We start from the raw sequence: 24,334 nt of genomic DNA on the forward strand, positions 1-24,334 counted from the left end.
GGACAGAGGCAGAAAGTGTGCTGATGTGGATTTACCATTTAAGATTACAACACTACAGCAAATGCTCACGTCCCGACTAGTGCGCTGTGTCTTTGTCTTAGGAGACGCTAGGTAACAGGAATAAAGTGTCTCCACGTCTTCAGCTTCCTCAGGAAAAAAAGAAAAATGCTATATTTGGTGTGTGTATGGGTATCTGTGCACACAGACATCTATAAATATATTCAGCCCTGCCAAGTGGGTCTGTCTAGTCCTATGGGGGGAAGGGACCCCCAGTGACAGACCTGGATCCCACGGGAGCCTGCACAGGCTGTTCTGTCTTTGTTGCTGCTGAGCAGGGCCCCAGGGGGGCTCCCTCCCGCAGGTCCGTGCAGACGCAAGCCTGGTTCAAGCACTTCTGACTGCCTCCACATGGAGGAACCTGAGCCCATGCTGGTGCTGTCCAGAGAATCAGAGGCCCCTCTGTGCCCCAGCAGCGGCTCTCCAGGCAGGTGTCAGGCTCTCAGAGGGACTTGGAGACCCTGGCATAAGGCTCTTAGGAAACAGACCAGCAACTGCACACAAAATCCGTTTCCTCTAGTTCTGGTTAAAAGGGGCTCCAAATATACTGGGAGGGCAAGGCAAGGAGTGACAATGCAGGAGCCCTCAGGGCAGCGTGAGTAGAGGTGCTAGTCTGGATGACTGTGGAGAGACTGTGACTCTGGGAGGCAGCCCAAGGACTGAGGAGAGCAGCCATTCTGGGTCTTCAGAACAGAAGCCTCTAATGACGGCTGGGTCACTCCGGAGCTCCCAAGCCAGGGGCTTTCAGCTTTGCTGTCTAGACCAAGCCCACAAAGCTGCCAGTTACAGCTGGCCCCTCCTCTGGGCACACAGAGTGCTATTCCCCAGTGTGTGTGCTGTGCCGTGCTGTGGACTCCTCACAAGTATAACCACAGTGAACCCCACTTCCCTAGGAAGCTGGCCACTCAATCTAGTTAGCCACATAGTATCCAGACCACCAGGGATGCCTGCTGTAGCCAGTGAGCAATCAGACAACAAAAGCTGGCAGGACAGCCGGGCAGTGGTGGCGCAGGCCTTTAATACCAGCACTGGGGAGGCAGAGGCAGGCAGATCTCTGTGAGTTCTGAGTTCGAGGCTAGTCTGGTCTACAGAGTGAGTTCCAGGACAGCTATGGCTACACAGAGAAACCCTGTCTCGAAAACCCCTCCCTCACCCCCAAAACAAGCTAGTGGCATAAGGCAAAGTAAAATATGGAATATAATAATTCATTACACACTCTATGAACCTCTACCCCAGTTTACCCATTATTAACACTGTGGCGTAGCTGCTTAGCTGCTTACTCGTTCCTGATTACAGCAATTTGGTTTTGTCTTTCTTTGCAGATTCATCTGAGCAGCTTTAGGTCACTATCCAAGGCTATCTGGAGCAGACAAATATGAGACAACAGAGAAAATACCCATAGAAGCATGAGGCTGCACTACTTTTAGGTTACACAGCACGTCTCATTGCATCTTTGAGCCAGCGCTGGGAGGCATGTGCAAACGATGGCTGTGAGTCACTGTGAGGGGTACGAAAGCTTAAGGTCTGAAGTGAAGTGAAGGTCCAAAGACACAAACTGAGAGCCAAAAGGCAGAACCAGGGTCCAGGCCTGGGGAAAGAATATGTTTTGGTTAATGGCCAGCTGTCCTTTATTGATCTGAGTGTTGGCACTGCCCTCTCTAAGTGCTGGGCCGGTTCAGTCCCACCTCCACTGGGCTAGCCAGACTGCACTGGTCCTTGGAGGTGGATGAGCAAAGGCTGTCAAGTCAGTGTTTCAGAGAATGACGTAAGAGGGATATATAGGAGTTTTTGTGATATTACCTTTCAAATCTTTTTAAAAACCCTCTCAACCAGAAGCTACATTCTGTGTGCTTGTGTGCATGTGTAAAAGGCAGGAAGGCAGACAAATGAAATGACAGTGAGCGCCTGAATTAGAAGCCGGCTTGGGTGGTTTTGATGTTTTGGTGTTACCTGATGTTTCTATTTCTTGGGGCTTATCTTAACCTCTCTGTGAACACCTAGAGATATAAACACCCCAAGACATTCTGTCATAGATCACTGCTAAAGGCCAAAGCCCGAGGTGGGGGTACAGGAGTTCCCAGTGTCTAGGAAAACGGCTACGTTAATTTTGTCATAGTCCTTACTCACTTAAATCTGCTTTTCTCCATTTGCAAGTAAGGAAGTGCATATAGAGGTAGGGACCTACCCAACACCACCTAAGGGCTCAGAAGTAAATTAAGATTTGAATGAAGGCATGTGACTCCTTAGAATGTTCGGATCATTGCTGGTGTGGCACCACACACCTTTAACTCTAACACCTGGGAGGCAGAGGCAGGTGGGAGGCGAGTCTCTGAGTCAGTGAGTTCCAGGTTAGCCAGAGCTATGTAGAGAGACTGTGTCTCAAAAAAACTAAACAATACAAACCAGAAAGAACATTCTGATGAAGTTACTTCATGTATCTGTAGGGTATTTCTACAGTGTATGAAGCTAGATAATGAACACATCTTATTAAAAAAAAAAAATTTTTTTTTGAGGAAGGGCTATTCCGAGTTGTCTGAGAAAGCACCAGATTGATTTCCAGAGTGGTTGTACAAGTTCACATTCCAACCAGCAGTGGAGGAGGGTTCCCCTTTCTCCACAACCTCTCCAGCATATATTGTCACTTGAGTTTTTGATCTTAGCCATTCTGATGGGTGTAAGGTGAAACTCAGGGTCGTTTTGATTTGCATTTCCCTGATGACTAATGATGTTGAGCATTTCTTTAAGTGTTTCTCTCCTCTATCGAGAATTCTCTGTTTAGCTCTGTTCCCCATTTTTTAATTGGATTGCTTGATTTGTTGCTTTTTAACTTCTTTAGTTCTTTATATCCTGGATATTAGCCCTCTGTCAGATAGAGGGAATCTTACTAAAGAAGAGCAGGGAGCAGCCTTACCAGGCCACAGAGGAAGACAATATAGCCACTCCTGATGAGACTTAATAGATTAGGATCAGAAGGAAGGAAAAGAAGACCTTCCCTATCAGTGGACGTTGGGAGGGGCATGCGTGGAGAAGGGGGAAGAAGGGAGGGATTGGGAGAGGAGGAGGGAGGGAGCTACAGGGGGGATACAAAGTGAATAAAGTGTAATTAATAAAAAAAATTTTAATTTTTACTTATTAATTTAAAGTATGTGAGTGCCCTCTCTGCATGTACACCCACATGCCAGTAGAGGGCATCATATCACACTATAGATGGTTGTGAGCCACCATGTGGTTGTTGGAAACTGAACTCAGGACCTCTAGAAGAGCAGCCAGTGCTCTTAACCACTGAACCATCTCTCCAGTGACAAGACAAGGTTTCTTTGTATAGCCTTGGCTATCCTGGACTCGCTTTGTAGACTGGGCTGGCCTCGAACTCACAGCGATATGCCTGCCTCTCCCTCCCTGAGTGCTGGGATTATAGGCTCCTGCCACCGCCTGGCTGTGAACACATCATTTTTGTAATAAAAAATAAAGTAAAACAAAAATGCTCCAGGAAGGGAAGGTAAAGCACTTACATGCCGATCGGAAAGGAATACTGATCTTGCCCTGGATGCTGCTGATGGCGACGATGTGGCCTTGCTTCCTTTTGACCATGGACGGCAGGAGAGCTGAGGGGACAGGGTAGAAAGTCAGACCACCTCTCCCAGTCACTGTGCCTGGTGCCATGGAGGAGACACTAGAGTTTTCTGCAGAGAACCATGGCAGGGGAGGGGTAGAGAACAGAATGTACAAACAGCACAGTCCCCTGGTCCCACCTACTGGGAGCTTGGCCTCTGACCTTCAAAATACATTAAAATATTGCCCTCAGTGGGCTGCAAGTACCATGGGTCAGAAATGCAAAGCTGCTTCAATGGGACCAACACTGATGTGACTGATGCGCAAAAGAGATACAACGCAAACATACCCAGAAAAGGCAAAACACCCAAATTCTAATGACCACACCTGCTGCAGGGGCCAAAGTGGACAGAAACAGGCAATGTCCCGTCAAAAAGAAACCAAGCTAGTGACTAGTGCTCACATCTCTTACCCCAAGATGCCTACCTTTCGTTAGAGCAACAGGGCCAAAATAGTTTATCTCCATCACCTTCCGGTCCACGTCCACCAGGGTATCACTGATGGCACCGCGGTAGCTGACCCCAGCATTATTGATGAGGACGTCCACGTAGCCGAAGCGCTGGAGGATCTCAGCTGCTGCTGCGGCAATAGCAACAGGGTCTGTGAGGTCGAAGGTCACCGTGTAGGGTTTGTGTGTCTGTCCCTGATTAAACACAAAACACAAAATGCACCTTAGGAATGACAGCCTTGTTCTTTCTTCTGAGAGTTTTGGGCCCGGCCCACTTGACACAAATGTTATAGGTTGTGGCAACCCTCTTCCAAAGAAGCAGCCTCTGAAGTTCCTGGCTGTGGTGTTCACATCTGGTCCTAAATTTCTCCTAAATTGACGGGGACTGCTTTGTGCCCCGAGATATGACCACAGGCTCCTTTTGCCAGCCAGACTGTGAGCCCCATAAATGAGGATCGTGTATGTTGTGAACTGGTATACCCCACTACCATGTGCATTATTAGCAACAGCTGCCTTAGCTGCTCCACACTGTACATCGTGACATCACTCAGCACTCATCAGCGCACGGGCACTGTCCGTCCCAGGCTGTTTGCTTGACGCTGGGACACGCGGAAAGGAGGCCGGACACAGCTCCTGCCCCAGTCTGGACTACCGTCACAAAGAATGCTGCAGGGTATCAGGGGCCAGGAAAACGGGCCCAGCGCGGTTCCCAGCTCGGTGAGGGGGAAAGCGGGGGGGAGGCAGAGAAGATGGCAGAATGGGAAGCTCTGTGACCGCATCTCCAGCCGGATGGCTGTGCTAACGGGCCCTGTGAACTGGCTGGAAGCTCTAGTGAGTGTAACTGCCTCGGGGACTTTGCTGGCAAGCCACAGCTCGCAGCGGTGCACTGCAGCTACTGGGCTGCTGTAGCTGCTGCCACCACAGCCCGGCAGGCAACTGTGGGAAACTCCTGCAGTCCATATTTCTGGTACAGATCATGGGACCCAGGGTAGGCAAGAAGGACCTTAGCTTCTAAGTACTGCTGACCTGCCGCTCATGGCAGAGGTGTGTGTGGCATGGAGACAGGTGGCTCTATTTCGATTGCTCCCATTGAAAAGAGCTGCCAGGAGACTGCTTTGGAGCTTCGAAATTGTAAATAAATCCCTGGCTGGGCAGCGGCGATGCGCACCTTTAATCGCAGCACTCAGAGGCAGAGGCAGGCTGACCTCTGTGAGTTTGAGACCAGCCTGGTCTACAAAGCAAGTTCCAGGACAGCCAAGGGCATAGAAAGAAACCCTGTCTCAAAAAACCAAACCAAACAAACAAATCAATAAGTCTTTAAAAAGAATCCCCAGGATGCTAAGATGCTAGATTTAATAAAGACATTAAAACAACTATCTCTGCAATGCTGAAAGAATGAAGGAAGACACTGGCAAAGACAGATAATAGAGGAATTTTTTAAGTGAATACTTCCATAAAGGGGAAATTATAAAAAGAAACTCTAGAGCTAAAAGTACAGTGAGTGGTAGAGACACTACAGTTTAAAAGCAGATGAGGAGGGGCTTGGAGAGCCGTTAGTTCATCACAGGCAAACCGCACAAACATACAATAGGTGACATAAACGACAGGAAATGGAGAGCCGTACAGGAGCGGTTTTATGTGCTACTGAAGTTAGAGGCAACGACGTAAGTTACTGTTATTATAACTAGGATGTTAAGTGGAATCCCCATGATCACAAAGAAAATAGGCACATAAGGAAATGACAAGGGAATCAAAATATTTTACCATCAAAGAAAGAAAATCAACTATTCACAAAAGATGATGATTAATTAAGAAATGAGGGATTAAAATTGAAAGCTTAGGGGCTGGAGAGATGGCTCGGAGGTTGAGAGCACTGTCTGCTCTTCCAGAGGTCCTGCGTTGGATTCCCAGCAACCACATGGCGGCTCACAACCATCTATAGTGAGGTCTGGCGCCCTGTTCTGATATGAAAGCAGACATGCAGATATTGCATATATAATAAATAAATAATTAAAAAAAAATTAAAAGCTTAGAAGCATATAGACAATGGAATAGCAAATGGCAAAGGGTCCCTCCTGGTCAGAAAGTCCTTTAAATGTAAATAGAGTAAATTCTCTAATTAAAAGATAATGACTGAGAAAATGAATTTTTAAAAACTGACCCAACTAAGCCAGGTGGTGGTGGCACACACCTTTATCCCAGCACTTGGGAGGCAGAGGCAGGTGGATATCTGTGAGTTCGAGGTCAGCCCGGTCTACAGAGTGAGTTCCAGGACAGCCAAGGCTATACTGAGAAACCCTGTCTCAAAAAACTAAAACATTTAACTAATAAACAAATAAATAAATAAGAAAAATGACAGAATGAAATTGGACCTCTTCCTAATACAATATATTAAAATTAACTCAACAGGGCTGAAGCTATAGCTTAGTGGTTGAGGACCCAAGTTCAGTTCACAGCAACTTGCCAGGTGACGCACAACCACCTGTAACTCTAGCTCCAGATTTGATGCCATCTTCTAGCCTCTAAGAGCAATAGCACACACACAGAATACACACTCATCAACAAAGACCTAATAAAAACAAGGCATAAATAAATAACTTTGAAAACATAAATGCAAGATTTAAAACTATCACAATTCATAGGAGAGAGCCCTAGGGGGTCTTCATGCTATTGGATTTGGCAAAGTTTATAAGCACAAATTAGACTTGGGTTATTTTTTTAAAGTCATGAAGTTGGGAGAGGTGCGGACAGGAGCATTTGGAGGAGCTGGAAGAGTGGATGGTGACTGTGGCTGAATACATTTTATGCATGTATGAAACTCTCAAAGAGTAAAACCTAGTATGTTAAGAATGATTAGTAGGGGCTAGAGAGATGGCTCAGAGGTTAAGAGCACTGGATGCTCTTCCAGAGGTCCTGAGTTCAATTCCCAGCAACCACAACGTGACTCACAACCATCTACAATGAGATCTGGTGCCCTCTTCTGGTGTGCAGGGGTATATGCAGGCAGAACACTGTATACATAATTTTTTTTAAAAAATGATTAGTACTATAAATATTATAAGACAATTAAAATTTTAAAAACCTTCATGATTTCCTCAACCAACACCCTACTAGTTGAGTACATAGGGGACTTCCTTAGTCATTAGCCCTGTAGCTCAGCAGCCATGGAGTAGGCTACTGTGGCCCTCGGCAGTTCTTCACTCCTGCCCCACAGAACCCTTGCTGTAGGCTCACCTGGGAGGAGCAAGAACCAGCAAGTTCACGCGCGAGTTCTTCAAGGGCCTTCACATCTCGGCCACAGACAACCAGCTTAGCCCCCGCAGCATGGAAAACTCTGGCACATTCTACGAGAAAAGAACTAATAGTTGAAATAATCCAGGCCATTCTTCCTCCAGGCAATTCAGCTCAAAGTCACCCAACCCTGCCTAATGCCTGCTTCTCTCACACTTGACATGTATGTGCAGACCAGGGTGGAGCTGGGAGTAGGAGTAGCTGGGGGTGGGCACTCAGGGTAGGGTTCACACCCCAAGGTGTGACACACATTACGAGGCAGAGAAAAGCAGGGAAGGTGGACAAGTTTGTGAGTATAATGTTCATACATGATGTATGATGCTTCCATGTTGGTTTTTGGTTTGGTTTGGTTTGGTTTGGTTTGGGGTTTTTTCCAGACAAGGTTTCTCTGTGTAGCCTTGGCTGTCTGGACTCACTTTATAGACCAGGCTGGCCGGGAACTCACAGCGATCCGCCTGCTCTGCCTCCCTGAGTGCTAGGATTAGTGGCGTGTGCCACCACACCCTGCTTCCAAGGTGTTGTTATGTAACCCTGAGCAACCCTGCGGGCATCAACTCTTGTGACTGATGAAGCCCAGCAAGGCTAAGCAGAGTTAGTTCTCCTTTTGCTGTGGTCCCTGGAGCCTGTGTCCTGTCACCTCTGGCACCACCAACACTGCTCTGCAGGCCACTAATGCACAGCTCTTTGGAAAATCAAAGCAGAAAGGCCGGGGCCTTTCAGGAGTCCTGACCCCAAAGGGTATGTGCCTAGGAAATGCTGGAGGCAGGGAGATGGTACACAAGGAACTGGGAGGCCATGGAAGGGGATGTTGGGCCTCAGGCCTTGCTGGCTGGAGAAGGGGTTCAAGCAGCAAAATTCAGTAGGGGAAAACTGGGGAGTTGTCTCTTGCTCCTTGTTTACTCTCCCAAACGTGTCGTAGCTAGCTCTCAGTGCCTTGGCACCACTCCAGAGGAGGGACTTGAGCTGGATCTGTGGAGAACTCTAGACTGCCTTTGCTTATGGGTTCTGAAAGTCACCCAAGTTACAAGTTGTTTCTCTTTCTGTAAGATGCAAATAATACCTAAACCAGAGGGGACTGAGGCTGAATAAGTTAAAGTAGGTAATTACTGCAAAGGTAAAGCATTATGAAGTATTTTAATACCTGTTTTTAATACTTTATTTTTTTTTTCTTTTTGGTTTTCAAAAACAGGGCTTCTCTGTACAGCTCTGGCTATCTTTGAACTCAATATGCCTCAAACTCAGAGATCCACCTGTCTCTGCCTCCCGAGCCCTGAGATTAAAAGCATGTATCACCACCGCCCAGCTAATACTTTTTCTGTTTTGTTTTGTTTTGTTTTTTGGAGACAGGATCGCATGTATCCTAGCCTGGCCTTCAGACTCACCATGTAGCTGAGAATGGCCCTGAACTCTTAGTCCTCCTGCCTCTACCATCCAAGAGTTAGGATACAGGCATGCACCGCTTCAAACTGCCCTTCATAGTGTTCTACAAACTAATGACCTGGCATAAGTCTGAATAAACCAGGACACTGTCCTGCTCATGAACGGATGTCGCAGATACATGGGCCCTTGACTCACCACAGGTCTCAGAACCTGGTGGTCTAGTGGCTTCCTAGGCCCCATGGCTCATAGATGGGACAAGCCTGCTTTTCGGGGCAATTCAACCCCTGAAAGCCATCACTGAAGGGTTGGCAAGGAACGGGGCTATCATTTGCTTACCTGAGAAGGGGCAGGGTCAAAGGTCTACACAGTGTACACTGTTAGGAACAACCCTTCCCTCACACAAAAGCCAGGCAGAAAAGATTCAGTGCTCTTCACAAAAGAGAGAGGTGCTCTGCCAGCTGAGCAGCTCATGGGACAGAGAAGTACCTCTGTGCCCCGTGGCTGTTCCTTCAGCCTCCTGCACAGCATTCTCCAGCACATTAGGCCAGCGCCCCACATCCAGACTTCTGGAAGGAGGTGCCAAGCAGACCGGACAAGTGCACATTCAGGGATGCTGTCACTTCTGAAGGAGGCCCAGCAACGCCCAGCAATGCCATTCACTGGCTCATCCCGACGAGAGGCGGATGCCTGAAAAGCAGAAGCCGCTTCTACCTCTCCCTCTCGCTCTCTCTGTGTGGTGATCTGGCTTCGCCTTGTCACAATCTCCAGCAAAGCAAGCAGCAAAGCCCCCCAGCCAGGCCGGGTGGGGCCTATGCACAGTCCAGCTCGCCTGGCTTACTAGAGCATCCTATAGGTCGGAAGCTTGGGCCCTGCTGGTTTCCTCACCCCATTTTTGTCCTGTCCTGACCAAAAGCAAGGAGTCATACTGTTGTAGACAGCTTCTAGAAAATGATCTAGATTCCACGTGAGCTTTGCTTTCCTAGAGATCCCAAAGGGAGGGGAGGGGTTAAATTGGTGTAGGGAGTGACAGCTGGGAACAGGCTGGAAGGACTCCGCTGTTACTGCTTGGAAAAGCTGCTACAGGGAGGGAGGGGCCGAAAGTTTCCTACTGCGGCACACAAGGCCCCAGTACTGCTGGCATGCCTGGGCTGAAAATCAAGACAGCTGGGCACAGCCATGCTTCAGACTGGCGGAAGTCGGCATTCAGAACATTCTGGACCTTTAGTCAATGTTCTAGAGGGACAAGGTCATGTAGCTTAAACACACAAAACAGAAGACAAGCTTGGAGGGTCAGTTTGCCTAAAAACTCATTCTGTTACCCTGAGTTTTGGTGCAGCAGACACGGAGGGGGGACCCATGGACGTGTGTCCCAGCAAATTTGCGGGAACAGCAGCATCACAGGAGGGGTCTCCTTCTGAGGTGGCCAGCTAGGGCTCTGTACCAGTATCTGGATGAACTCCTAAGGCCTTAAACGGGAAGGAATGGAAGCACAGTGACTCGACTACGGAAAAGCACACTGTACTACGCTCAGATGCGGTCTTCTCCGTCACACTTTCTGTTCCCTTCAGTCCTGGCATTGGGAGAGACAGTGCAGATAATAAAGACAGTGCCCTGTACACCCTCACATCCAGTACCCATAGTGAACCATTCCAATCGAGCCAGCTGTCACTCTTCAAGGGCTTTAAAATGTGTTCTTAAGCTAGGCATGGCATGGTGACACGTGCCTGTAATCTCAGCACCAGGATGGCAGAGGCCAGAGAACCATCACAAGTTTAAGGCCAACCTGGCTTATTTATATAGCAGGTTCTTAGCCATCTAGGACTTCACAGTAAGACCCTTGTCCTGTCCCCCCAAAAATTAAATAAAAATAAACAACACACTCAAATTGCCCCTCGTCACTGAGATCTAAGCAGCAGCTGCTAACCATCCTATTTATAGTAGCTGAATAAGGGCAGAGGCCTGACCAATGGCATAGGGCCTGGCACAGCTGTGCTTTAAAAGGTCCAATGCTCCAACGACAGACACAAGGGTCACCCTCAGGGACCTCGACTAGCAGCCATCAGGTGTACAAGTGAGCCCAAGACCTTCCCCAGCTCCTCTGGCACACAGCAGGCCTGTAAGTCCCTGTGTTCCTATCTATAACCTCCACCTTCCCACACCGTTCACCACCCCATTCCACTCCTGCCTTTGCATGCATCTGGACTATCCCTGTGTTATTCCCAGCTGTATTATTCCCAGCTGTGGCTTTAGGATCGAGTCAAGCCTGAGTTTGGTTGCTGGCGCTGCTGCTGCTAGTCCTGGATCTAGTCACCGGGCTTCAACTTCAGCTGTGTTGACAGCACCGTCCCTCCCCACCACACCTGTGGGGAACACACTGCTCAGGCAGCACTGGTACTGAGGTGAGAGGTGCAGCCCAGGGCTCAGCCTTCCTTCCCGGAATGGCACTGGGGCCACCGGGAGCCGCCATGCTGTGCAGGGTCAGAGACTGAGAGAAGAGGGGGGGATGCTCTAGGTGGCAGCTCTGTTGTTCACCTTCCCAGGGGCTGCTGGAGTCAGTGACAGAGCTCCAGGGAAGGGCTGGGCCTGCAGCCAACACACTTTCCCTGAGCCTCAAAGGTATCACTGAGGGGCAACCGCACCGAGTGGAGGCCTGGGTGACGAAAGCAGGGCCCTCGTGGATCTGACCTCTAATCCTTCTAAGTCCACAACAGGGCAGAGGAGGACGCCCGAAAGCCAGCCCCGTGCCCCCAACCAAACCAAAGCCAGTGTATCACCGAACCCGGGAAAAGGTCAAACACCTTTCCATCTAGTTCTCCACACCTGAAGGTCCCTCTTTCAACAAGCCGCTGAGCTGAGGAAGGCTACCTACTGCCTAGGAGCAGCCCCTTGGAGTGCCTTCATCCCCCACGCTGAGCCTCAGGCCTCCTTCATTGCTCACCCGCCTTTTTCCAATTGGACCGTTGACAGCAGGTCCCTTCTGCATGTCCTGTGATCCTGTGAAGCCTGCCTGATTCCACTCCCTGCATCACAGACTCCACGACTTACCTCTGCCGAGTCCTGAGGTGGCACCTGTGACCACCACCACAGCATTCCTCAGGTAGGCCTTTGAGCGGATCCACTGCAACAGCCGGAAGACGCTGAAAATCCCCAGGCAGCCAAACAGCAGGGGCAGGACGGTTGTCTGAGGGACCAAGTCCATGACCCTCTCCTTTAGCATGCTCTTCCTGGAAAACCAAACAAAGGAGGAGACCCGGGGAGTAGCCACAGCTCCTTCCCTTAGTTCCACATCAAGAGTGACTCAGAGGTGCCAGAAACTTAGAGACACTAAACTCGGTGCAGCCCTGGAGAACCATCTTCCCACCCGCTACTTCCTGAGGCTTAGGCTTCTTCGCTCAGGTCTGTTAACAGGTGGAATGAATTAGCTCTGTATGTGTCCATGGGATGCAGCTGCCGGCAGCAGCAGCCTCATGCAGAACAATCTCAGGCCTCAGAAAGTCACTTCACAGCAAACAAATTCTAAAAAAGACCTCGGAATGCTTGGTCCTACCAAATGAAAGAAGCTCACTAAATAGGGTCAAATGAAGTTTAATTTTTACACCTATATTATAAATCATTTAGCTTAGTTAAATTAACAAACAGGACAAAATTTGTCACACACACAAAAAAGTTAGCATTGCACCCATGTCTAACTATGTGTATCAGGAAATGCCTCCAAGGCCGTGCAGCAGCCAGGCGCTAAACTCCCAACCCTTTTCACACCCAAGGTGAGGGGCGGAGAAGAGTAGTTTCCCAGCAAGAGCCACAGGGAAACGTGAAAGCTCAGGGTACTTCATCACCAGGCTCAACTTAACTTGAGTCACCAACCTGACATGAAAAGAAAAAAAGCTACACATCACCCTGCACGCTCCCGGGCTTCTTTACAACCTCTCAGGCCGGACTTGGGCCAGGCCTGGAGACCGCTCTGCGCAGTTTGAGTAAGGGTGGTCCCACAGGCTCTTGGCTGAATGATTGGGTCCCAGTTGGTGGAACTACTTGGGATGAATTAGGATGTGGCTTTATTGGGAGTGTGTCCCTGGGGGTCCTACTGTGGATCAAAGCGTGAGATCTCAGCTGTTCCCTCTGAACTGTGAGCCCAATTAAATGCTTTCTTTCATAACCTGCCTTGTTCTGTTTCCTGCTTGTAGATGGAGATTCGAGCACTTAGCTTTTCCTGCAGCCAAGCCTCCGCTCTGCCGTCATGGTCTCTAATCTCGGGAGCTGTCAGCCCTATTAAACACTTTCTTTTATAAGCTGCCATCGTCATGTTGTTTTGTCACAGAATAGAAGAGTCAACGACACACTCCCTCCGAGACAAGCACAGTGCAGGACTAACGGGACCCACCCTCAGACCAGGCCACTGCCAGTGAGGAGTGTGCACAGCTGTACTCAGCACAGCAAGCCATTCTGTCTGGCATGTCAGAGGCAGACACACAATGAACTGAACATCAGTGCCCACTCTCCACACTAACTCACAGCACACGCATCATGAGTTCTCAGAGGAAGCCATTTTACTGGTGAATTGGGCTCGATTATGACATACTTCTCCTGAATAGGTAAAAATGTTCATACAGTCTAGGCTGGCTAGTTTTGTGTCAACTTGACACAAGCTACAATCATCTGAAAACAGGAAATCTCAATTGAGAAAATGCCTCCCTAAGAAGCAGCTGTAGAACCTTTTCTTAATTAGTGAGTGTGGGGGAAGGGCCCAACCCACTGTGGTCAGTGCCATCCCTGGGCTGGTGGTCCTGATTTCTGTAAGAAGGCAGACTGAGCAAGCCATGATGAGCCAGCTAGTAGGCAGTACCCACCATGGCCTCTGCATCAGCTCCTGCCTCGAGGTGCCTGCCCTGTGTGAGTTCCTGTCCTGACTTCCTTCAGTGATGGACCCTGATGTGGAAGTGTAAGGCAAGTAAACCCTTTCCTCCTCAAGTTGCTTTTGGTCATGGTGTTTCATCACAGTGATGACAACCCCAACTAAGACATGTTCATTTTTTTTTTTTTTTTGAGACAGGGTTTCTCTGTGTAGCCTTGGCTGTCCAGGCTAGCCTTGAACTCACAGAGATCCCCCTGCTTTGGCCTCCCAGAGTGCTCCCAGGGCACCACTGCCGCCCAGCTGACATGTTCATTTTTCAAATACCTAAATAAATACCTACCAACCTATTCTACATTGCAACACACATAACCACACCAGTGGGCCCCCAGGCTGCTTGGGCCTTCCAGGCCTCTCTGATGCAGCTGGGTGAATAGGCCTCGAGTGATACTTATGGGTAATCCCACTGAAAAGTGGAAGAGAATTTTGTCTCAGGCAGTCATATTTCCAACCTAGGAAATAAATCTTCTATGTAAAGCAAGATGAAAGATGTTTTCTTTCAAACTGGCATATGAGAAGGCGTTAACACATAAAGTGTTTTACATCCAAATGATTATTAGCTTCCAGTTCAGGGTATGGCCAAATCATGGACCAGAAAGGCAAGAGTGACTGGATAAAAAGGAGTCAGATCCCAGCACTCGGGAGGCAGAGATGGCGGGATCTCTGTGAATCCGAGTCCATCTTGGCCTACATAGTGAGATCCTATCTCAAAAATAAACAACAAAAAAACCCAAACCAAAACAACAGTAACAGTTGGGGATGGTGGACTTACTTTGCCACGTTTTCCAGGTATCAGATGGTAGAAAAAGGAGAAAGGGTCTTCCCAGGACTATCTGACCATAGCAGGAAGCAGGGCAGGAAATGGCGACTGAGGAAAGGCAGGCTCTCTCAACAGAGGGCGCAGCCCCTCCACAGGTAAGGGTGTGAAGCCTACACCTGCGGCATGCACACCGGTCACAGCCACCTTACCGCCAGCCTGGTGTGCTGAGCTGTATAAACCAGCATGAGGGAGAGACGGGGCCGAGGGGCTCGCTCCCCGGCGAAGGCGACCTGCTTGTGTTTCTATACACCATGAGATTAGTTAGTTCTAGACCTGCAGTAAGAGCGCCTTCATGCCCCTTTAAGGTGTTCTCAGGCCAGGCAGCCAGGGTTATAAAATCTCAGATTCAGCTGCTCTTTCTCTTCCACCATGAGGCATTTTGCCAATGCCTTCTAGAATGCCAACTTAGAAAACTGTGTCACCCATAATGGAATGTTATTACTCTTGTCAATTACTTTGGCCAAAGTTCACTGTTGTCAGGGATGGAATCTGTTCCCAAGACGCCTTTATTCTCTCAAGCAGTGTCTTCAAAAATCAAATCAGTAAAACACAGGCAATTGTAATTGGAAACTATAAACAGAAATTAAACATCTAAATCTGAAAATCACAAGAGAGTTCTTAAGAACCCTCCAGAGTATAGGGAGGAATCGGTCCAGGTCAGTAAGAAGGAAATCATGCAATAACCCAGACACATTGCAAGCAAACTGGGCCAAAGGGCAGACAGGGCTCCAAATGGAAGACAAGAATTTATCTAAAGAAATCTGAGGGGCTGGAGAGATGGCTCAGAGGTTAAGAGCACTGGCTGATCTTCCAGATTTCCTGAGTTTAATTCCCAGCAACCACATGGTGGCTCACAACCATCTACAATGAGTTCTGGTGCCCTTTTCTGACATACAAGTGCACACGCAAAGAGAACATTGTATATATAATAAACATTGTATGAATGATAAAAAAAAATCTTTAAAGAAATCTGGAAATTCCTATCTATTTTCCAAAAGTCTTAGCAGGGCCAGGTGTATTGGTGCAGAGCTGTAATTCTTGCACTTGAGGCAAAAGCAGAAGGAAGAGCCAGGACATACCAGACCAGACAAGGCTTCAGTCAGAGAAGAGGAAGTGGGTAGGGAAAGACACCAAGATGTACCGCCCATTCTTCAGTCCCAGCTCTGGTTAACCGTTAGCGATGAGAAAGCCCACCTGCTCTGCTTCATCATCTGAAGTTAGAGAAACCATCTCCTCGTAGGTCCCAGCTCCTAGTCCCCTTTGCCGTGGAGAACACCAAGACATTGGCCGGAACTCCAAGTCGCCTACGAGGCCAGGGAGTCAGCACAGTGTTTGACCTCACACCCAGTCTCCTCCCAGCTCTCGTTCCCTTTTACCATCTTTCTTGCTTATAAAATACATGCACACCAACGGAGCAGGCCATCAAAGCCCCTCACTGCTATTGTTGGTTTCCTTTCTTCTTTTCTTAGTATTTCTATCGTATTTCCTTTCTCTCTGTAGCCTCGCATCTTAGCTGTCCTGAGCCTCTGTGACTCAACCTCCTGAGAGAAGGGACTGCTCTGTAATTTGTGCACCTATCTTTAACCCTCTCTTCTCAGTCTTCCTCTAACCAAAATTCCTACATTTCACCTCACCTTTTTTTTCTTTTTGTCTACCAGTCTCCCTGTGTATACCCCCTCCTGTTACTGATCACGGTTTCACTGTAATTTCTTTCTTTTTTCTTTTTCCCACTCATAACCACAATAACCGCTCCACCAGTACAGCTAATCCTGCTGGGGTCCCTTTACTCTCTAAAGCAATCAATACTTAAGAAAGGAATGACCAATTACTGGCAACCGGCACTCCATTTCCGTGGTGGGCTTACTATGGACCCCTGCAGGCCAATCTGCAGTGGAAGTCTGAGGATAGAGCCTGGTACCCTGCACAAGGATAAAAGAAAAGCATCACCTCACCCTCTACGAAAGCCTGTCCTGCAAACACACTACTAAGGCGGAGAGGCAAGCTGAAAGAGAAAACTGGACATAAGGAGTGGAACCTGCCTGAGAGAAAGTATATTGCAGGCAGCAAAAGCAGAGGGGCAAAGACGTCTGTGGAGGTCTGAATGAGAATGGACCTTGTAGGCCCACGGGTTGGAGTACTTGGTCACTTGGTCAAATAGTGGTATTACTGGGTCACATGGCTATTAGTGGTCACTCTTCTGCAGATCTGTAAATGAAAAGGAGCAAGCTGAGGAAAAAAAAAAGATAATTTAAAACATACAGGTTGGAGGGAGAGAAAGGAGTACCAGGAAGTGTAGTGGAGCTGAGTCCTGTACTTAAGTTCAAAGAAAAGCCTGATGCCAAATGGAATAAAGAGAGTGGGGACATCAGGGCAAGACCTCACCCAGCTAATCTGTGAAAAGGAATTAAAGAAACACTGGAACAGTGAAGGAAACCATCAAGACAAACGCTGATGAAAATGTATTTGACCAAAGGGGCCAAGGTCCAGACCCAGCGAGCAGAAGTTGGCCGCACTGGCCATATGGCTTTAGAGCCAAGGATACAAGAATGGGATTGTGGAATCTCCCTCCAAGGCTAAGGAAAGCTGCAGGCGCATCCCTGCATGGAGGCCCAGAGAAGCCATTGTGTGAAGCTGTGAAACTGAAGCCTGAATTGTGCTAGAGACCCCAAGATGTTGGAGATGCCAGAGCTATGAGAGAGCTGCTGAGGAGAGCTGCTGACAGGGTGAAACCGGCCCTGAGAGAAGTGCATTGCAGTCAACAAAGCTGAAAGGACTTGGAGATCTGAAGAGGGCTTGGACCTCACACATGGACGTGCAGAATTTGAAGTCTGTCTGTTGTTTTTCGGTCTTGCTTTCATCCAGCATTCCTCAATGTTAACTGTCAGTTCTATAAAGACGCAGACCAACAGACTGGATTAGAAAACAGAATGCTTCCTTTTGCTGCCTCTAAGAAACATGCTTCATCATCCAGAACAGCCAGTATCTTAGGGTGAAAGATGGCGCTCTGGTTGCTTTCCTGTTGCTATAATAAACACCATGACCATATGAACCTTAGGGAAAGAAAGGGTTTACTTCAGTTTATACTTCCAGAAAATAGTCTATCACTGAAAGAAGTCAGAGCAGCAACTCAAGGTAGGCACCGGGAGCAGAGACCCTGCAGGAAGACTGCTGAGCGGGCCCCTCTGAGTCTCTCAGTCCATGTTCAGCCAGCTGCTGAGCGGGCCCCTCTGAGTCTCTCCTACACAGCCCAGGCCCATGTGGTGACGCCACAGTGATGCGCCACCTGTCCATCATTAGCAATCATGGCAATGCCCTACAGGCATGCCCACAGGCCGCTCTGATCAAGGCAATTCTGCAGTTGAGATCTCTCTCGGGTGATTAGGGTGTGTCAAGTTGACAGCTGAAGCTAACTAGAACAGATGGAAAAAGAGCAAAACCAAGCAGCTGCAGCTATTCTAACATCTGACAAAATAGATTATAAATCATATCTAGTCAGAAGAGATATTTTGAAAAGTCACTTCTTACTGCTCAAGGGAGTAATATATCAAGAGGAAATTACAGTTCTAAATATATAAGCTGACTGATTAATCCCAAAACACTAACAGTCAGTGACTTCAAACTGCCGTTCTCATTACACAGATTAACCAGAACAAAAATAAACAGTGAAACAATATAACTAAATAGCACCATAGACTGAATGAACCTAACAGACATCTACAGGACATTCTATGTAATACACTATCTTTCTCAGTAGTTCATAAACTTTTTTCTAAAATACACTAATTATTTGGACACAAAGCAGTTCTCAACAAATAACAGAAAACTGAAACAATTCCTCCTATTGTATCTGCTGACTACATTGGAATAAGGCTACAAATCAGGAGCTGAGAGATGGCTCAACAGTTAAGAGCATTTACTACTCTTGCAGAAGACCCAGGTTCAGTTCCCAGCACCCATATGATGTTCACAACTCTAGTTCCAGGGAATTTTATATTCTCTTCTGACCCCCAAGGCTCCTGAATGCATATGGATCGTATACATACAAACATAAAACACAAAAATAAATATTTTTTAAAAGACTCTATATAAATCAGCAGCAAGAGAAACTACAGAAAACATAAATGGAGATTAAACCACACACTGTTCTTAGTAGGCAGAGGCAGGCAGAGCTCCAGAAATTTCAGGCCTGCCTGGTCTGAAAGAGTTCTAGGCCAGCTAGGGCTACATAGGGAGACCTGACATACAAAACCAAAGCAAAATGGACAGAAAATAAACACTCTGGAATGTTGAGTAAGTAACTGAAGAAACCAAGAAGGAAATCAGAAATTTCTTACAACTGAATGAAAATAATGACATATCCTCTTTAGGCCTCTGCAAGCACCTGCACACACACACACACACACACACACACACACACACAAACACACACACACACAAAAAAAAAAAAACATTAAATCAGAGATTTCAACCTAATGATGGTGCTTAAGTCATAAAAAAAAAAGAACAAACACAACACAAAATCAATAGACAAATTACTGAAACAAATTACTGAAACAGATACAAAACAGCAAAACATAAAGCAGATGGAGCAAAGAGTTGATTATTTGAAAAGATAAACAAGATAGACAAATCCTTAGCCAAATTAGCTGTTCCCCCCCAACAAAAAGCAAGAAGGCCCCAAATTAATAAAATTGGAAATGAAAAAGAAAACACACAGAGCGGTGGTGGTACATGCCCTTATTCCCAGCAGCTGGGAGGCAGAGGCAGGCAGATCTTTGAGTTGGATGCTAGCCTGGTCTACAGACTGAGTTCCAGAACAGCCAGGGCTACACAGAGAAACCTTGTCTTGAAAAACAATACACACAAAACCACACACACACACACACACACATAGACAGAAAAGAAAACATTACAACAGATATTAAAGAAATAGAGAAAATAATAAAGACATACCTTAATTTTTTTTATTCCACTAAACTGGAAAATAAAAATAAAACAGATAAATTTCTAGATGCATAAAACTTACCAAAATTAAACCAAGATGAAACAATTTTAAAAGGCCTACAACAAGCAATGAGATCTGAAGCAATATTTACAAATCTGTTGGTTAAAAAAAGCACAAAACCAAGTGGAATCAGCACAGAAATCAAAGCACAGCCCTTCAAAGAAGAGCTAACATCTAAGTTTCTCAACTTATAGTTTCTCAAGAAATAGAAAAGAAACATCCCAAATTCTTTTAACAAAGCCTGTATTATCTTGTTTGCAAAACAAAGACATGACCAAACAAAAACTATAGACCAATGTTTCTGATCAACATGGATACAAAAAGATTAACACAATTTTGCAAACTGAATTCAAGAGTATATCCAAAAGACCATCAGGACCAAGTTGGCCTCATTCCAGCAAGACAGCTCAACATACATAAATCAATAAATGTAATTCATTACATAAATAGTCTCAAAGGTAGAAATCACACAGTCATCTCAGTTCATGCAGAAAAGGCCTTTGATAATAAAATAAAATAAAAGTCCTGGAGAAGCTGGGTGGTGGTGGCACACATCTTTAATCCCAGCACTTAGGGAGGCAGAGGCAGGTGGATCTCTGAGTTCAAGGCCAGCCTGGTCTACAGAATGAATTCCAAGACAGCCACAGCTACAAAGAAATCCTGTCTCAAAACAAAACAAAACAACAACGAAAAAAAGATAAAATAAATTTAAAGTAAAAGAAGTAGACTCTGAAGAATCTATTTAAAAAGAGGAAGAAAGCAAAGAACACTGCTGGAAGTATCACAGTACCTGATTTCAAGTTATACAACAGCCACAGTAATATAAACAGCATGGTACGGGCACAAAAATAAATACATAAACCAATGGAATAAAATAAAGGGCTACATGTGAGTCAGACAAAGAAAAAAAAAAAACAATACATATTGGCTAAAAGAAACCATGTTCAACAGATGGTGCTAAGAAACCTGTATTTCTACATTTAGACAAATGAAACCCGATCTTCATCTCTTACCTTGCACAAAAACTAATTCCAAATGGATCAAACACCTCGGTTTAAAGTTGGGTGTAAAGATATAGGCATACAAGCCGGGCACGGTGGCACACACCTGTGATCCCAGCATTCCAGGAGGCACAGGCAGGCATATCGCTGTGAGTTTGAGGCCAGCCTGGTCTACAGTGTGAGTCCAGGACAGCCAAGGCTACACAGAAAAACCCTATCTTGAAAACAAAAAGATGTAGGCAAACATAAGGACTTTCAAAGTAGGACTTTTAAGTACACAGGCAATCAGACCAACAAGCAGCAAGTGAGGCCTAATAAAGTCCTCTGCTTTACAAAGGAAAGTGTTAACTGTGTGAAAAGAGCCTACAGAATGGAAGAAAATCTTTGCCAGCTATACATCTGACAGAGGATTCGTGTCTAAAGTACACAAAGAGCTTAAAAACTAAACATTAGATCCCCTGGACCTGCCGTTGCAGGCAGTTGTGAGATGCCAATGAAGGTGCTAAAAACTGAACTCAGATCCTCAGGAAGAGCAGCCAGTGCTCTTAACATTTGTACCCTCTCTCCAGCCCTACCCTAACCCAAATGATAGCCTTTTTAATAAAGGAATAAAGGCACTCAGCCTTTTCTAGCTCACAAGTCTAAGTCTAGCAAGACAGTCTCCTATCTCCAGAGTGCCTAAGATCAGGGGCCAGAGAGCACCTTAGGGCCAGCAGGACCTTGCTGGAACAAGACAGGGTGAATTGTATTTGGGGCTGTCAGTCTGAGGGCACCACATCTGAAGGAATGCAGACCGGCACCAGGAAGAACTAAATGGGTAGCAAGACCAGAGGGTACTCCATGCCAGTCCTGGAAAGCATGCTGAAACATCTCTCCAGTAAGCACATGCTCCGCAACCCTGCAAACAGGGTCTGAGAGAGGGGTCAGTGCCAGCCCCTGCAATGCAGCCACGGGGGGGGGGGGGGGTCAGCCATCAAGGAGCAAGGCTCACAAGACAGTGTTATGAGGCAGAGGAGCGCCACGCTGTGGCAGGGCCCCATGTGGAGGCCACCCTTTATTACAGTTCAAAGTCGAAGCTGTTCACCTTTAATCCACGGCTGACAATACACACTTTGACATGGACAAAAACTGGGATTTCTAATGCTGTCGTATGACTTTTCCCTCCAACCTGCAATTCTCCCTCTAAATTAAAACATTTCCTCCAGGAAGGACGGGGAGACTCGGAGCACTGGGAGGTAAAGAAAATGTCAGCGTATGGAAGACCAGAAACTGGCCCCTACCCAGCAGGATAAAGACACACAGTTGCTGGGGGTGGAGTTTCCGACCAGCCGCCCTGTGGAAGGACGTTCCAAGTGTTCTCCCAGGGAGCTAAGTCAGGGTGGGAGCATACCGGTGAAGCGTGTGGCCCAGAGCCGCTGCTGCTCTGTGACTCCTGGATAGGGCCTACCTCTAAAAGAATGACACAGAAGCGCCAAGACAGGCACTTGCTGTGTTTGGCCACATAGCAACCAAGCGCAGGCATCAGTTTCAGAAATGGAAATAAAACAAAGCAACTCAAGCTATCTATGGTTGTCTGCCCCAGATGGAGCTGCTGCAGGACAGATTCACTCAGTGCTCCTCAAGACCTACTGTGTGCTGCATGCTACAAACACTGGGTCAGAACAAAACAACTGTCCTCAGAGAAATGACAGACTAGTGGGAGAGATGAAAAAAGATAAATAAAATGCATTATTTACACATATAATATGCCAAGCAGCTAGGACAAAAGTATAGCCAGGAAAGGACTAGGAAGTGATATTTGGTTAAAAACCTAAAGAAGTGTCTATAATTCTACAGACAAAGCTGCAACTACAAGGGCCAACTGGCTGTTTAACTCCAATGCTGTGGAGAAGTTGAAATGTTGCAAGACCAGAGGCCACTTTTTGGGCCACTGTTAGCCCTTAGGAGTCATGTATTCCCGTCTCTGTTAGTGACCTGACATCTCTGTGAACACGAGATGAATGCTCTGGAATGTACAGGCTCCTCCATTGCACCAACCAGAAGGCTAAGAATGCTCCAGATAGCATCTGTGGCTTGGGGTAGAGATTTCCCCACTTTTATGGAACCCGCCTACCAGAGGTTTCCACCAATGGACTTGCAAAGTGACTGGAATTATGGTTTCCTTTGTTGCTACTATAAACCTCATGAAACTATTACCACATATTTGGGTCATATTTGGCTCCAGAATAAACCACCTCTTATTCCCACTGCATTTCCTGCTGACAGGTAAAAATTGGATTTCATACTTTTTCCCAATTATGTTCTGCCACTCTGAAATATGAGGCTCTTTATGTTTATTTCCTTCTTTCAGTTAACTAAGGTCCAGAGAGAATGGTGGACAGCAGGGAAGAGAGCCTGAGGCAGGAAGGGAAGGCAAGGAAACTGTGAGGACGGCAGGGAGAGAGATTTCTCAGAAGTCTGGTTGCAGTCCCTTGCCAGCTAAGAATGAAGAATTCCAGCACAATTAACATTTCCTGTGAAGATGACATCTTTTCACACACTGCTGCTGAGAATGTTAAAACAGCAATGACCTACCCTTGAGTATGGCCTTACTTTTCCTATACCAGGCATTTTCTGGGAAACAATCAGGAGTATAGCTTTTGTCTACAGTAAAAACACCCTAACTCCTCATGCAGCCTTGATAATCTAGAGTGTTACCTGTTTAATGCATCTCAGAGCACTTTTTAAAGACGTAACTCCAAAACTCAGGCCACCAAATTCCACACATGTTAAGTACATTAATGTTTTTTTTGTTTGTTTGTTTATTATTTTCAAGACAGGATCTCTCTGTGTAGCCTTTGCTGTCCTAGACTAACTCTGTAGACCAGGCTGACTTCAAACTCACAGGGATCCACCTGCCTCTGCTAGGATTAAAGGCGTGCTACTATCCCCAACAGGGTTTCTTTTTTAATAATCTACCATTTTCTACTGTATACACTCTTTCTTTCTTCCTTCCTTTTTTTTTTTTTTTTTAAATTTTGACTTTTCGAGACAGGGTTTCTCTGTGTAGCTCTGGCTGTCCTGGAACTTGCTCTGTAGACCAGGCTATCCTCCAACTCAGAGATCTGCCTGCCTCTGCCTCTGAATCCTGAGCCTAACACACTGAATGCACTAACACACTTTCCTCCTTCTTTTGACAATTCCATACATATAAGCAATATACTATGTTTGTATTTACCCTACTGCCGCTGTCATCAATATTTTGTAGCTACCTTTCCTTTCTCTAAATTTGCTTATTATCAGAGAGTGTCCATGAATGCATTTGGAGGTTAGGAGTTAAGCAAGCAATTGCACACAATGGTACATTTTCCACTTTGCTTCATAAACCTTACTTGTTTCTTGCTCAAGGCCCTTTCGTGCTAATGAACTACCAATTATTTGGCAAATTGTAGAGTAAGTGTTAAAAAGAAAAAACTGGCCAGGAGTGGTGGTGCATGCTTGTAATCCCAGCACTCTGGGAGGCAGAGGCAGGCAGATTGCTGTGAGTTTGCAGCCAGCCTGATCTACAATGTGAGTCCAGGATAGCAAAGGCTACACAGAGAAACCATGTCTCAAAGGGGGGGGGGGCTATATTACTTAAGATTGACAGCTCCTCAAAAAGCAGTGTTTTCATCACTGGGCAAAAATAGCTGCAAGGGTACCCTGAGGGAGGATTTATCAGAGTTGGTGGTTTCAGAGGTTCTAGTCCACAGCAGGCTGATTCCATGTTCTGGGCCTCAGGTAAGGCAGCACCTCAGCGCAGAGGTTCCGAAAGTGTCCAAAAGGTGAGCCA

The 24,334-nt window shown here is 46.7% G+C and overlaps 1 protein-coding gene across 3 annotated transcripts in view; it reads right to left on the reverse strand.

The window, feature by feature from the left end:
- Positions 1 to 24,334, reverse strand: part of Dhrs7b (dehydrogenase/reductase 7B) — a 32,695-nt gene that overhangs the window by 2,973 nt on the left and 5,388 nt on the right. For all 3 annotated transcript variants that reach the window (XM_055594096.1, XM_055594097.1, XM_055594094.1), the window contains 4 exons: positions 11,834 to 12,012; positions 7,352 to 7,461; positions 4,096 to 4,312; positions 3,570 to 3,662 (listed from right to left, as the gene is read on the reverse strand). In XM_055594096.1, the coding sequence (XP_055450071.1) occupies positions 3,570 to 3,662; positions 4,096 to 4,312; positions 7,352 to 7,461; positions 11,834 to 12,012 (599 nt within the window). The remainder of the gene's footprint in view (positions 1 to 3,569; positions 3,663 to 4,095; positions 4,313 to 7,351; positions 7,462 to 11,833; positions 12,013 to 24,334) is intronic.

This window comes from Psammomys obesus, unplaced genomic scaffold (genome assembly GCF_907164565.1).
Source record: "Psammomys obesus unplaced genomic scaffold, mPsaObe1.curated_primary_1811, whole genome shotgun sequence".
NCBI classification, from domain to species: domain Eukaryota; kingdom Metazoa; phylum Chordata; class Mammalia; order Rodentia; family Muridae; genus Psammomys; species Psammomys obesus.